The sequence below is a fragment of the Narcine bancroftii genome, chromosome 3 (genome assembly GCF_036971445.1).
Source record: "Narcine bancroftii isolate sNarBan1 chromosome 3, sNarBan1.hap1, whole genome shotgun sequence".
NCBI classification, from domain to species: domain Eukaryota; kingdom Metazoa; phylum Chordata; class Chondrichthyes; order Torpediniformes; family Narcinidae; genus Narcine; species Narcine bancroftii.
The window spans coordinates 206,530,865-206,545,479 of record NC_091471.1 but is presented as its reverse complement, the minus strand read 5'-3'; the positions used below and the strand labels follow the sequence as shown (position 1 = coordinate 206,545,479).

At 39.8% G+C, this 14,615-nt stretch overlaps 2 protein-coding genes across 3 annotated transcripts in view; both read left to right on the top strand.

Moving 5' to 3' along the window:
* Positions 1-839, top strand: part of LOC138758058 (uncharacterized) — a 196,186-nt gene extending 195,347 nt beyond the window's left edge. The window contains exon 11 of the mRNA XM_069926427.1: positions 652-839. Coding sequence (XP_069782528.1) covers positions 652-701 — 50 coding nt within the window. The 3' untranslated portion in view covers positions 702-839. The remainder of the gene's footprint in view (positions 1-651) is intronic.
* Positions 840-1,148: 309 nt separating this feature from the next.
* The window catches only part of LOC138758057 (uncharacterized), a 356,156-nt gene continuing 342,689 nt past the window's right edge, over positions 1,149-14,615 (top strand). The window contains exon 1 of one of the 2 annotated variants that reach the window (XM_069926411.1): positions 1,149-1,205. In XM_069926411.1, coding sequence (XP_069782512.1) covers positions 1,191-1,205 — 15 coding nt within the window. In that variant the 5' untranslated portion in view covers positions 1,149-1,190. Of the gene's footprint in view, positions 1,206-3,672; positions 3,732-14,615 lie in introns of those variants that run through there. The other variant, XM_069926417.1, reaches the window with a different exon arrangement.

The window sequence follows — 14,615 nt, the reverse complement described above, 5'->3', positions numbered from 1 at the left end:
GCATGCCTTTCTAAATGCATGTACATCCTCTCCAAAAGGATCCTCTTTAATCTCTTTGCCTCCAATGAATAAGGGCCACTGGCCTATAATTTCCTGAATTTTCCATGCTTACCTTCATGACCAAAAGTTCCTGAAACTTTCCTGCCTTTCCAACTCCTACTCTTTGAATGATTCCTGCATTCCTTCTTAATAGCTCTTCTTTGGTTCAGCTTTGATTATTATTGAATTGCACTTCTATAGAATTTGATATTGTTTATTTTTAAAGATGCTGTTGAATGCAAGATGTGGTGATATTTTTGACCTTTTAATACAAAACAGGATTTTGTTTTCTTTGGTTCATGTTTTGAACCAAATCATTTTATATTGTACATTCAGGAATCAATTGGTACATTTAATCTGGTTATGAACATTAGTGTGACAGAATTTTTCAAATTATTATCCAAAAATTTGAGATACAGAATAAAATTTGCTCTCACAGGCCTTAAGTGAAAGATTTTTTAAATGTTAATTCGTGTTTCTTGCTGCACGTGCAGATGATGTAAAATTGTGATATGTACTATTTTATTGAAAAGCAACCTTCCTGCAACCCCTGTACTTTGAAATTTAAAGGTGTTATGTCTTTTTTTTATATCTCAACTTATGAAATAAAAGCCTTGCTTTCGATGATTCAAAGAGGAAGTAACAGTGATGGATCGAATTAATAGAATGACCAGCTGAGCGGATCTTGAGTCTGCAAGGTCATTGTGATATGAATTTTCAGCCTCCCAGGTTCACAATCACCTTGAAAAGAACTATGGATCAGGATGCAAAGAGAAATATTAAAACATCAAAAGGTCAAATATGTTTCCTTGTTTTTATGAAGAGTTTAATATTTTGCACAAATATTTGGAGTTACAGATTGAGATGGTCCAGATATTTCAAGAAAAATAATTGAGAGCTTCTGGTCCCTGCCATTGTTATAATATAAAATAAACAGTGATTTGTCATGCAATTCTCATGTCACAAATTGCTGGAATGATTTCCATTGCTGCACCATGAGCCTTATGAGAACCAAGAACTTGCCATTGTGTGCAATGATTCTGGTGCATTTAAACTTCATGCAGATTAATTTCATCTTGGATCTTTTGACTATTTAAAGATGGCTTTGGAACAAGAGTTGAAAAGCAAGATTATCTTAAATCTTGGATGAAATGGTTGGTGTCAAGGTTAGTGCAATGCCTTTACAGTACCAATGATTGGGACAAGAGTTTTTTTTTTAATAAACTTTATTTAAAATTTTATGACATGAATAAAATAAAAATTACATTTAAAAAAATAATAAAAAATAAGATAATAAAAATTAGAATACTACATCATTAAACTACACAAATTAACCCCCCAATAATTATAACACAACATTAATCGTCAAATTTAAAATTAGTCCAACCCTCCCCCCAAAACAAAGAGTGAAGAATTAATTAACAATGTTGTAAATAAAATAGAAAAAACCCCACTTACAAAAAAAAGGATAAAACTTTTAAAAAAATTACTAACAACAAAAAAAATATCAATATTAAAATAATACCCTTAAACATATATTTAAATCAAACATAATACATATATTTAACAAATGAAATCCACTTTAAAACTAAGTTCAAATATTAAAATCATATATCAACCACATATCTGTTATACAAAAAATCATAATTAATAATACATAAATACAGAATTTCCATTAATACCAAGTTTTGGGACAAGAGTTTGAATCCAGCGCTGTCTGTAAGGAGTTTGTATGTTCTTTCCATGTCGGTTTCCCCAGGGGTTTCAATTTCCTCCCCCCATTTGAAACATACCAGGGGTGTAAGTTAATTGGGTGGCATGGATTGATGGGTCAAAATGGCCTGTTACTGTGTTGTATGCCTAAATTTAAAAAATTAAATTTTAATTTGATTTGCATGGACTAAATGCTGTTCTGTAATTTTATTGATTAAATGTTTGGTACTTGTAATTCATGCTGTAAGGATTCTGGGATGACTTGGGTTCTTACCTGCAAGAAGATTGTCCTTGCAAGTTCCCTGATGTAGTTTAAGTATGATTCTGCATATTAAATGATGCTAATGTGGGCCTTGACTATCTATTTAAGACCTACTTTAGCATGTAAGGTCTATGATAGTTATAATCTCATCAGTACAGTACAATTTTAAATTAACAATATCTAGACAAGCATTATATTTGGAGTTACTGTGCATGCCAAGGCGGGGTGGGGGGGGGGGGGTTAATTATCTATAATTGTTCATCTTTCGGACGGCTCTGTGGAAGGGGAGGACCTGAAGATGCAGCGATGGTTAAATGTTTTCAAAGAACATGATTGAAAACAACATCAAATATTTTAAGGTTTATATATTCATGAGTGAAGTTTGTTCAACAGTATAGTATTTTTGTCTTTTAAACTGTTTATTCTTAATGCAGATGTATTAGTTAGACATTGTCAGAGAAAGTCTCAAGCAATCGGAAAATTCACTTATCGAGCATTTACCAATCCCCATAGGTGCTGGATACCAAGGGTTTTACTGTATTTAAGAGATCTTTGCAGATTGTTACTGAGACGTTTAATGCACCTTGTGCAAAAGTTCATAGTCATAGAATAAGGAGGAGGCTAATTAGAACTGAGAGCAACAACTTACTCACAAGGTAAAGATAAATCTTTTGATATTCTTGACAGATAGCTGTAGCTGTCCTGTTGATATGTATGCTCAAGATGTATTTTGAGGCACTGAGGGAGAATATGAAAGGATATGGGGATAGGTTGCAAAGATAGGCCATGCAAAAATTAGAATGGAGGAGCAGGCTCAGGTGTTGCCCATCTCCTCCTGATTTACATTTTTATATCTACACCAAGCTCAGTGCACTTTCGTGATATGAAAACCAGCTGGCAGTTCAGGTAAAAGTTAATATTATGGAAGCCTTCAGGTAAGGTAGATATAAATTTGAATTCCTGAATAGCATGCAACATTCAATGTTTTAATTTGTTTTCCACAGCCTATTTTACTGATTAAGTGCTAGATCATGGATTTAATTGAAAAATCTAGGAGGTTAACCATCCCAGCAAATATATAATTTGCATAACTATAAACATATTAATTGTCTTTCTTGCCAAATCTAGTAATTGTTAAAATTGATTGACCCTGAGACTCTTAAAGCAACAGGCTTCACTTTTCATTTCAGCATTTATTTAACAACTCTAGATTCTAGTCTGGAAAGTTTACAAGTGCCTTTGCTCTGAACAGTATCTTACCACAGTACCCACCTGATCTCACAAACATTGAGGAAAATAAAATTTCAGCTGAAATCATGATTTCACGCCTTCCAACAAATGATGCTAATCTTTGTATTCCTTGAAGGTAAATTGTGTTTATTAATTTTAAACAAATTAGGGAAGGAAATCAGATTGAGCTGCCAACACTAAACACATATCAGAACATGAACTGTCATATGTACTCTCCTCTGCAAATTTGGTTCCACTGAAGTCAATATTTTGTTTCATTTTAAATATTCTTAAAAAATGTAATTGTATCTACATTCAGTCTAGTGAGGTCCTGAAAGAATAAATTGATGTTTGCATGCTGAATAATGTACACTTCCATAGATTTCCTTATGATGAACTAAATAATAATTGACCCATCAAAAGCTAGCAAAAGGACTTCATATGATTATATGATGGAGAAGCCATTGTTTGCAGAGAAGATGGCACGGTAAGTGTAACACTATTACATTGCCAGCAACCCATTTTGAATCTGGTGCTGTTGGTGGCTACCATTGTTTCTGTTGTTACTAAACTAGTATCGAGAGGCCTGGACTAAAGATCCAGAGCCATGAATTGGACTCATACCATGCAGCTGGGAAATTTAGATTTATTTAATGAAATAAACTGCAATTAAAGAGTCAATATGAGAATTGGTGATCATGAAACCACTGTAAAACACATCATGTTCACTCATATCCCATGGGGGAAAGAAATCTGTCCTTATCTGGTCTGGCTTGCATGTGACTCTGGTCTCACAGTCTACCATACATTGTGCTTGGCATTGGCTTCCAGCCAAATCCCACCTTTCATCTTCAGATGTGTTGCCCTGCAGGTCACAGCATATTAAGTGCACATCCAAATACATTTTAATATATTGAGAGTTTCTGCCAGATGGCTATCACTTTCTTGGAAATTGTTCCTTCCTTTTTTGCACTCAGGTCCCTCAGCCTATCCTCAGACCCACTGTTCCAAAGAAAACAACGTGAATTTATTCAGTCTTTCTTTATGCTAAAATATTTTCCTGACAACAACCTTCTCATTCTCTGTAACCTTGGCAATCCAATCATGTCTTTCCTATCGTGATCAGAACTGAAGGCAATACAGAGTCTGTAGTGTTGTATGTCTCCACTAATGGCTTTTAAACCACCTTATTGACCCATCTTGCTTCCTTAAAGGATCTATAAACATAAACTTCATCCCACTATCTCTCTGCACCTCTCAATATCTTCTGAAATGCAGTGTTATCCCTTGCATTGTTGTATCTCTTCAAAATCATTTTCTCATACTTTGTATTAAATCCAATTTGTTGTATTTCTATACAACTGATCAGATCATCCTTACATTTCTGCAATTTAAAGTTTGGGTACTATGTAGCCAACTATATTACTAAAATTCTTTGTCATGCCACTCTATCTAAAGTCCCCTTTTACACTTGCATCCCACTAAATTGGCTGTTCAGTATCCCAGAATAGGAATGGCATTTTTGCTGTTCATACTTGACCACTCTTAACTGGAACACTGCACGTGTTCACACTTGCAAAGAGCCACCTTCAGGGTTTAGATTGTTCTACCTTCTACCAGTAACAACTTGATGCATTGAGCAAAGGTGGACCTGCCCTAAATCCTGATCAGTTTCCAAACAAAATTAATCAGGTCTAATTATAACATAATTAAGCTTTTTTTTTACAGCACCGTATGAGCCCTTCAGCCCATTGTTGTTGTGCCGACCTATATAAACCTTTATAAGGGACCATAATATATATCACTAACAATTTATACAGCGTGGGAAAGTTTGTAGCGCTATAAAGCACAATATTGAAATGCTGTGGGAAAAAGTGATGGCAAACCTGCCCTCCCAGAATGTCCTGTGGCAGAGAAAGGGCTATATGCACGTCTGCATGCACAGAGCATTCATGGAGGGGTTTCTCTGCCACACAGCATTCTGGGAAGTTAGGTCCATCATCACTTTTTCCCCACGTTCTTTATACATTGTGCAGAATAGCACTACCAACTTTCCCACGCTCTTTAAAAATTGTCCACTATTACTATTTATTTCTTCTCTCCCACTGTAATTTTCCCACAGCAAAGTTTATACCTTCATTTTAATCTTTTCTTCCTTTACATTTCTATCCCAGAATGCAATTGCTCATTCTACACTTGCCTGATTACAACAATGGCATCTGCAGAGGGTGGACATTGTACTAGGGGTCAAGGCTGTCTATCCCCAGCATGAGAGGAAATCATCTCACGCCAGCGTTGAGAAGATTTTGCTTTCACACTAGACCCTTTTTATGCCAATTTGCTGTTATTTCCTGCGACTACTTGCAGGTGTGAAAGGGGCTTAAGTCTCAATCATTACCAAATTTTAGAAAAGGCAGAGGACTAAATCTCACTGTATCAACTTTTCAGTCATAAAAATGCTCATCAACTATTGCCCTTTGCTGCCTGCCACAGCCAATTTTGGATGCAATTTGAATCCCATGGACTTTTACTTGTTTAACCAGCCTATTATATAGATCATTATCAAATGCCTTCCAAAATCAATGAAGACAACATCCTTGATCCTTATTCTTATAAACATCATTCTTCAACAGACCCATGCTTGAAAGTCTGTGTCCATCTAAATCATTTCTGACTGCCCCAGAGAATTAGTATCAATAATTTCCTCACATCAAAGTGAAAACAACTGACTTCTAAATATACAGTTTATCCTTTTGACTTCTATAAGAAAATGGTAAATGCACAGGAAACTGCAGATATTGGAATCTGGAGCAACAAATTTGTTGAAGGAACTCCATGGGTCAAGCAGCCACAGTGAGATAAAATAATTATTGTCTTGTTGAAGGGTTCCTGCCCAAAATGTTGACAATTCTTTTTCTCCACTGATGCACCTCTACTCACTGAATTCCTGTAGCAGATTGAAGTGAAATAAGAACATTTGCAAATGTTGTGGTTGTAGTAAGTACACAAAAGTGCTGGAGAAACTTAGCAGAACCTGCAAAGATATATAACTAATGTTTCAGACATGAGCCCTTTGTCAAAGTATGAATAAAAAGGTAAGACGAAGGGGCAAGGGAGGACCATTGGCCAGAAGACCATTCATGGACTGGATGGGAGGACAGGAGAGAAATGCTGAGAAATGATTGAGGTGGGGGGGGGGGGGTGGTGTGGAATGGTAGTTCTGTGAATGCAGAGCTGGAGGAAATGAATTGCCCAACTGAGACCACTCACAAATTAGAGGAACAACACCTCAATCTGTCTTGGCATCCTCCAACCAGATAGCCTTAATGTTGAGTTCTCCTATTTACAATAGTCCCCTCCCCCCATCTCTCTCACTCCCTATCCTAGTGCCTCCATTCCTCCAGCTTCCAACCCCTTATCACCCTCTTTTTCCCCTATCCCTCTGTCTCCTTTTTCCAGCTCTGCATTCACAGAATTACCCCCTTACCCGATAATTTCTCAGCTTTTCTCTCTCCTGCCCTCCTATCATGTCTACATATGACCCCTTGACTGTTGGATTGTGCTCCTCCCCCAACCTTTTTATTCAGGCACCTACCTTCTTTTTGCTCATAGCTTGACAAAGGCTCGAAATGTTGGTTATCTATCTTTGCCTCTTATGGATGCTGGGGCACCTGCTGAATTTCTCTTTCACTTTTGTGTATTCCCTTGAGCAGTTTGTTGGTTCAATGTTAATTATCATCCTTCAGCCAAGGATGTTGAAAAATGGTGATCTACAATTCTCCTCACTTTTAATACCCTGGTATAGATTTCCTCCCAATTTGGTAGTTTATCCTCTTTCAAATATACTAACACTCTTAAGCTTTCATCTTTTACAAGACTTTTCAAATGCTAAATTTTACAAATTTTCTCTCATCCAGATTCAACATTACTTGCCTTTTTGAAGATATTTTCAAATAACTCATTAAGCAGTAGATCTAAGGGTCGTGTGATGCAAAGGGAGGGGTGGGACATGTCCCTGATAACTCTTGGATCAGGACAAAAGAAAAACACCTAAAAATTGAATTTAGATTAAAAGAATAAAATGAAAGAACAAAGCCCCTACCAGAAGATTGGAAGAATGAACTCCAATCAACAGAAAATGACATCCAGAACAGTGTCGAGCTGCAAGGGTAAAATCTGCCCACCTCGACAACAGCAAAATGGTGTGGGAATCGTTGACGGTTCAGAACCCCAATGGCAGCAGCAGTGATCCAACATTGAGGGAGTTCCCAGCGCTCGCCCAGAGGAGTGGCATCGGGAGAAATCGGCAACTGGCGACACAGTCAGGGACCGGTCGCTGCGAAGTGTCAGGCCAACAGAGGGGCTGAGACAGAATCAGCCACCTCAAGGAGAATGGTGGGAGGCAGGAATGTGGGCCAGGAGCCCAGCAACAAGTAAGGGGAGGAACAGGAGACCTCGGCCCCACAAGGGAGGTGCAGACGAGCACCTCCACAAGCTCAACTAGCGAGGAGGAGGTTAGTACCTGTTCCCCAGAACAGTGAGCTCCAACGGGCAGTAGAAAAGAACAGAGGGGGAAGATGCAACACAGTGACCTCAAGACAGAGAACTTAGCAGGCCTGCCTGGGATGTCAGAAGTGATGGGAGCAATGTGGAGACTGGTACTGTCGAAAGGGAGGATTGTGTCAGGCTACACTGGATAGCCAAGATGACGGTGGCAGGATGAAGAGGGGACTTGGAGCCCTCATTATGGATAATTTTAGAGATGACAGAAAATAGACTCTCATTGGACTTAGGTAGGAAATCGAGCCAGTTAAATATCGTTGGATAAATGTCTTTCATTATTAAATGCTTTGCAAGGAAGATACCAGAATTGGAAGAAAGAACAGAATAATGAGTTCAAGATGAGAGCAATTGGAAAATGAAACTGTAGTATGGGGGGAAAAAGGGGGTGCTTCTGGCAAAGAATTGATACTCTTGAAAATTATAGCCATTGGAACACATTTAAAATAGTGGGATTGAAGGAGGGAATTGAGGGGAGAAACCCCAAAGCCCTCTTTAAATGCTGGCTTCCAGAGATCGTGGGGAAGGAAAGCTTGTGGGAATCAGTGAAGATCGAAAGGGCCAATTGGTCCTTCTTCACAAGCCCAGGCCCCGGAAAAAGGCCACACTTGGTGTTAATGGACTACTGCACCACCAGGACCAAGAAAAACTTTTAAGAGCAGCGGTTGCTGGGGCAAAAGTAAGGGGAGGGCACTTTGAGTTGGAGGGCAATAAAGTGTTTTTAACCTGATATCAGTGGGACCCTCCTGCGTCAAAGGAAGGAATTGAAACCACTGAAAAGGGCGGCAAAGCAAAAGGGGTATGACTGTGTAATCAGATAAACTGCAAACTTGAAAATAGTAATGCTAGGAGGAGGGAAGAAATTTTTCTCAGATCCAAAGCTCAAAAGTTCATCAAACAACTAGCAATACATAACAATCAGCAACAGGAATAATGCTCATGAAACAATGACAGTAAAGAATGTAAATAAATGGGTGTAGAAATGGAAAGGGGAAGATATGTAATGAGGAGAATGATCCTGGAAACATGAGGAGGGTGGGTGGAGAGGAGAGGGAGGTAGATGGGTGCGAAAAGCATAACCTTTAATATAGATGGGATGATGACAATGTGGGGATTCAGTCACAAGCGAAGAGAGAAGGGAAGGCAGGTGTTGTATGGGATTGGGGTTTGTTGTAATATATTGTGTTGCTTTGGGTTTTTTTCATTTTTCTTCTTTTGTTGAAATTTTTAATCTTTTTTTGGGCTTGTGGTCTTTGTTCTTGTTTTATCTGCCCAGGGTTTGTCACGGGCCCAGTGGAGCAGGCAGCTGAAGGAAAAAGACTGACTGAACAATGGGCAAGGGGCAAAGGACGCAAGGGGAAAATGTCTGAAAATCCCTGAAGCAATGGGCAAAAGTATAAAGTATGTTAGCTTTAATGTTAATGGCTTGAACGGATCGGTAAAGAGAAAATTAGTCTTGGCACACATAAAAAAATATGGGAGCAGATCTGGCCTTCCTCCAAGAAATGTATTTACAGAGCAGGAACACCAAAAACTAAAAAGGGGATGGGTGAACTAGGTAATACCCTCCTCATTCAGCTCAAATGCAAGGGGAGGTGGAAATTCTGATAAGGAAGAGTGTTCCAGTGAGAGTGCAGAATGTGAACACAGACAGGACAGGAAGATTTGTAATTGTGCACTGTCAGATATATTCAGAATCCTTAGTGTATTCCCCCAACTTTTATGACAAAAAGTTCATACAGAACTTTTTTCTAAGATTGGCAGAGGGAAAGGAAGACATTCTGGTTGGGGAAGATTTTATTTTTTGTCTGAATCCTGACCTAGATAAGTCAACAAAGAAAATTACCAAAACAAAGGTGGCAAGGACTACCATGTAGAGGATAGGATCATGGAGGCTGAGTAAACAGCTAAATCATTCTCTGAGATCATTCACCCCTGACATTAGCAATAGTCAGATAAGCAGGATACAACATACTGTGAAAGAAGCAGAGTTTTGCATATTCATAAGAGTGCAGATAGATATGTTCTGGGAGGTCAACTATACCTCTACTCCAGATAAATTCCTCCTATGAGACACCCCCAAAGCATATTGGAGAGGTCAAATAATTGGATACGCCAAAACAGTAAAAAAAAGAGGGAGGTGGATGAATTAGAACAGGAAATTACTCATCTAGAAAAGGATTTCCAAAAGTTGGGTTCAGAGGACCATTACAGGGTTCTAAGAAATAAAAAATTGAAACTTAATATGCTCCAAACATGTAGTATGGAAAAAGCCATAATGCAGTCAAAACAAAAAAATACTATGAATTAGGAGAGAGAACTCATAAAGTCCTTTTCTGGCAGTTGAGGACAGAACAGGCCTCAAGGATGATCAATGCAGTACAAACTGGGAATGGCAGCATTACCCATAAACTAAAAGAGATTAATGAATTCTATGAGGATTTATATAAACCAGAATTGACAGTTAGGTCCGATAAAGCCAGTGAGTTTCTGTCTAAATTAGAGTTAACAAATTTAGACCCAGAAGAACAGGAAGGCCTCGATCTTTCTTTTATAAAAGAAGAGATATGGAAAGCATTGAATTCACTGTGACTAACAAGTCTCCAGGGGAAGATGGGTTTCCATCTGAGTTTTATAAGGAATTTAACGTATTATTGATGCCTCTCTATATGGAGTTGGAGACAAGGCAATGGAGACTCATACTCTTTCAGAATCTTTTTCAACAGCAATCATTACAACGATTCTTAAAAAAGGCAAAGATCTGCTAACACCATATTCTTATAGACCCATTTCACTGTTAAATACAGACTATAAGATACTGGCTAAAGCTCTAGAAAATAGATTGGCAAAACATCTACCAAAACAAATAAATAAAGACCAAGCAGACTTTGTGCAAAAAAGACAGGCAGCGGATAACATTGGCAAACTGTTGAGTATAATGCATCTGGCACAAACCAGAAACAAGAGAGGTTTGGCTGTGGCCCTTGAGTGAGAAAAAGCATTTGACAGGCTGGTGTGGGATTTCTTATTCAAAGTGATGGAAAAGTTGGGGTTAGGGCCAACTGTTATAAATTGTATAGGTGGACTGTACCATTGCGCCCAAGGCTAAAGTTGTGACCAATGGAAAAATTTCTCCAGCTTTCCCACTGAAAATACCAAGTAGACAAGGGTACCCACCATCTCAAGCCTTGTTCATACTAGCCATGAAACCATTAACCAAACCCATTCACCAGGATCCAGACATAAAGGGTTTTGAATTAGGCCAGGAAGAACACAAAATCAATTTATTTGCAGATGATATGCTGATATATGTGACAGAATCAACAAACTCATTGCCCAAGCTGTGCTCTACTCTAGAGGACTATGGGGAGATCTCCAGTTATAAGCTCATATGGGACAAGAGCAAAATTATGCCACTTACTAAGGGAGGTTACAGTCAATACCAAGAAAACAGTTATTTAAAGTGACAACAAAATGGAATTAAATATCTAGGAGTCAGAATAGACAATAACTATAATAATTTCTACAAATTAAATTATATCCCCTTGCTTGGGAGAATTGAGGAGGACTTAAATAGGTGGATGTTCCTGCCCAAAACTGCAGTGGGAAGGGTCAACAGTGTTAAAATGAATGTGTGTCCGAGACTTCAGTACCTTTTACAGACACTGTCCATGGCATTTCCCCAAGGTTTCTTCCAAAATTTACTCTCACAAATAAGAACATTTTTATGGAATGGAAAGGTACCAGGGTCTCTATAGAAAAATTGATCTGGGATTTTAGTCTGGATGGATTACGAATGCCATACTTCAAGAAATACTATCAGGTAGCCCAGCTGAGATACATTGCCTCACACTTTGAAGGGGGAAGATGTACTACCTTGGGTGAAAATTGACCTGCATGTGGTAGGTTTTTCTTTGGCTTGGCTTCACGGACGAAGATTTATGGAGGGGGTAAAAAGTCCAGGTCAGCTGCAGACTCGTTTGTGGCTGACAAGTCCGATGCGGGACAGGCAGACACGATTGCAGCGGTTGCAGGGGAAAATTGGTTGGTTGGGGATGGGTGTTGGGTTTTTCCTCCTTTGCCTTTTGTCAGTGAGGTAGGCTCTGCGGTCTTCTTCAAAGGAGGTTGCTGCCCGCCAAACTGTGAGGCGCCAAGATGCACGGTTTGAGGCGATATTAGCCCACTGGCGGTGGTCAATGTGGCAGGCACCAAGAGATTTCTTTAGGCAGTCCTTGTACCTTTTCTTTGGTGCACCTCTGTCACGGTGGCCAGTGGAGAGCTCGCCATATAACACGATCTTGGGAAGGCGATGGTCCTCCATTCTGGAGACGTGACCCATCCAGCGCAGCTGGATCTTCAGCAGCGTGGACTCGATGCTGTCGACCTCTGCCATCTCGAGTACTTCGACGTTAGGGATGTAAGCGCTCCAATGGATGTTGAGGATGGAGCGGAGACAACACTGGTGGAAGCGTTCTAGGAGCCGTAGGTGGTGCCGGTAGAGGACCCATGATTCGGAGCCGAACAGGAGTGTGGGTATGACAACGGCTCTGTATACGCTTATCTTTGTGAGGTTTTTCAGTTGGTTGTTTTTCCAGACTCTTTTGTGTAGTCTTCCAAAGGCGCTATTTGCCTTGGCGAGTCTGTTGTCTATCTCATTGTCGATCCTTGCATCTGATGAAATGGAGCAGCCGAGATAGGTAAACTGGTTGACCGTTTTGAGTTTTGTGTGCCCGATTGAGATGTGGGGGGGCTGGTAATCATGGTGGGGAGCTGGCTGATGGAGGACCTCAGTTTTCTTCAGGCTGACTTCCAGGCCAAACATTTTGGCAGTTTCCGCAAAGCAGGACGTCAAGCGCTGAAGAGCTGGCTCTGAATGGGCAACTAAAGAGGCATCATCTGCAAAGAGTATTTCACGGACAAGTTTCTCTTGTGTCTTGGTGTGAGCTTGCAGGCGCCTCAGATTGAAGAGACTGCCATCCGTGCGGTACCGGATGTAAACAGCGTCTTCATTGTTGGGGTCTTTCATGGCTTGGTTCACAGTGCGGCTTTCGCGCAAACAGAGGAACTACTGACATGGTCTTTGCCCTCAGACAGCTCCAAGAAAAATGCAGAGAACAAAACAAAGGACTCTACATCACCTTTGTTGACCTCACCAAAGCCTTCGACACCGTGAGCAGGAAAGGGCTTTGGCAAATACTAGAGCGCATCGGATGTCCCCCAAAGTTCCTCAACATGATTATCCAACTGCACGAAAACCAACAAGGTCGGGTCAGATACAGCAATGAGCTCTCTGAACCCTTCTCCATTAACAATGGCGTGAAGCAAGGCTGTGTTCTGGCACCAACCCTCTTTTCAATCTTCTTCAGCATGATGCTGAACCAAGCCATGAAAGACCCCCCAACAATGATGTGGTAGGTGAGAAGGTAGTAAAGGACTTCATTTATAAATGGAACGCTAAATTGTTTTCTGGGAAAACAAGCAGCCCAATAAACAAATTTTCTTCATTTGGAATAAAGTTAACCATTATCTCGGAACCAAAGGAACCCAAAAACTCCCCTGACTCCAATTAGATTAATACGATTGACGTTAGGTAACAAGATCCAAAACACCTGACTACATAATAGCATCAGGTGTGTCGAAGACTGTTATGAGCAGGGGCAACTAATATTTGAACAACTCAGATATAAGTATGATTTATCAAGTAAGACGTTCCACTGCTAGCTTCAGGTAAGATCTTTCTTGCAGGTCAAATTAGGTCCAACGTCCAGTGATAGAGACCCTGTTTCAAAGGGGAGCACACGGAAGTTCATCTCAGCAATGTATTTCTTGCTCCAAGTGGGAGGACCTAAACCAGGCCTTCATAAATCAAGACAGAGGTTGGACTCGAACTTAGGAATATTGATTGATGACTGCTGCTAGTCCGATTTGTGTCGAACCAGTATGACTGCAAGGCTGGTACAATACAACTTTCTACACTAGCTGTATCTAACACCGAGAAAATTGAACAGATCTAAACCATAATTGTCATACCAGTGCGTTAGATGTGGCATTGTGGCAGGAACTTTTGTGCACACAACCTAGACATATACCAAAGTGAGACCCTTCTTGGTAGAACTAGGCCAAGTTCTAGAAAAAAATCATAAGTAAAGAATTCCCGCAGGACCCAACGTTGTTCCTGTTGGGAAACATAATGGACATAAGACTTAAGATGAAACTGTCCAAATTTGAAATTTAATTCGTAACGATCACATTGGCAGTGGCTAGGAAATGCATAGCTGTTACCTGGAAATCCGACCCCTGCCTGAGCATTGCTCACTGGAGCACAGAAATGCAAAGCTGTGTTCCCTGGAGAAAATTACTTATTACTTAAGAAAAAAAAACACTTCTTTTGAAAATTTGGCAACCATACTTAAATTCCATAGGAGCATGATTATAGCGTACACCATCACACCTCGTCCTCCATCTATCCCTTAGTCAGTGGGGGGGGGGGGGGTGTAGCAGGGGGGTTCCATCTCATCCCAACCAAGTAAAGTCAAGAGAAGAAAACATCCTGAGCACTGGCCACTGTGTTGTGACAAATCCATAAAACCCTGATATATGTTTTATACCTCTGTTGTGAGTGTCTTGAATGTTGTGTGTAACTATGATTAGTTAAGTGTTAAATATGGGGATGAGGAAGAGAGGTTGATGTAAAGAGCTTGAACTCTGCAGAAAACTGTATAAAATGTATAATTGTAAATTGTGGTCAATTCTGATACTGTTAACAGTGACACTGATAATGCTGATAACTGTTTGGAAAATCATAAAGAAA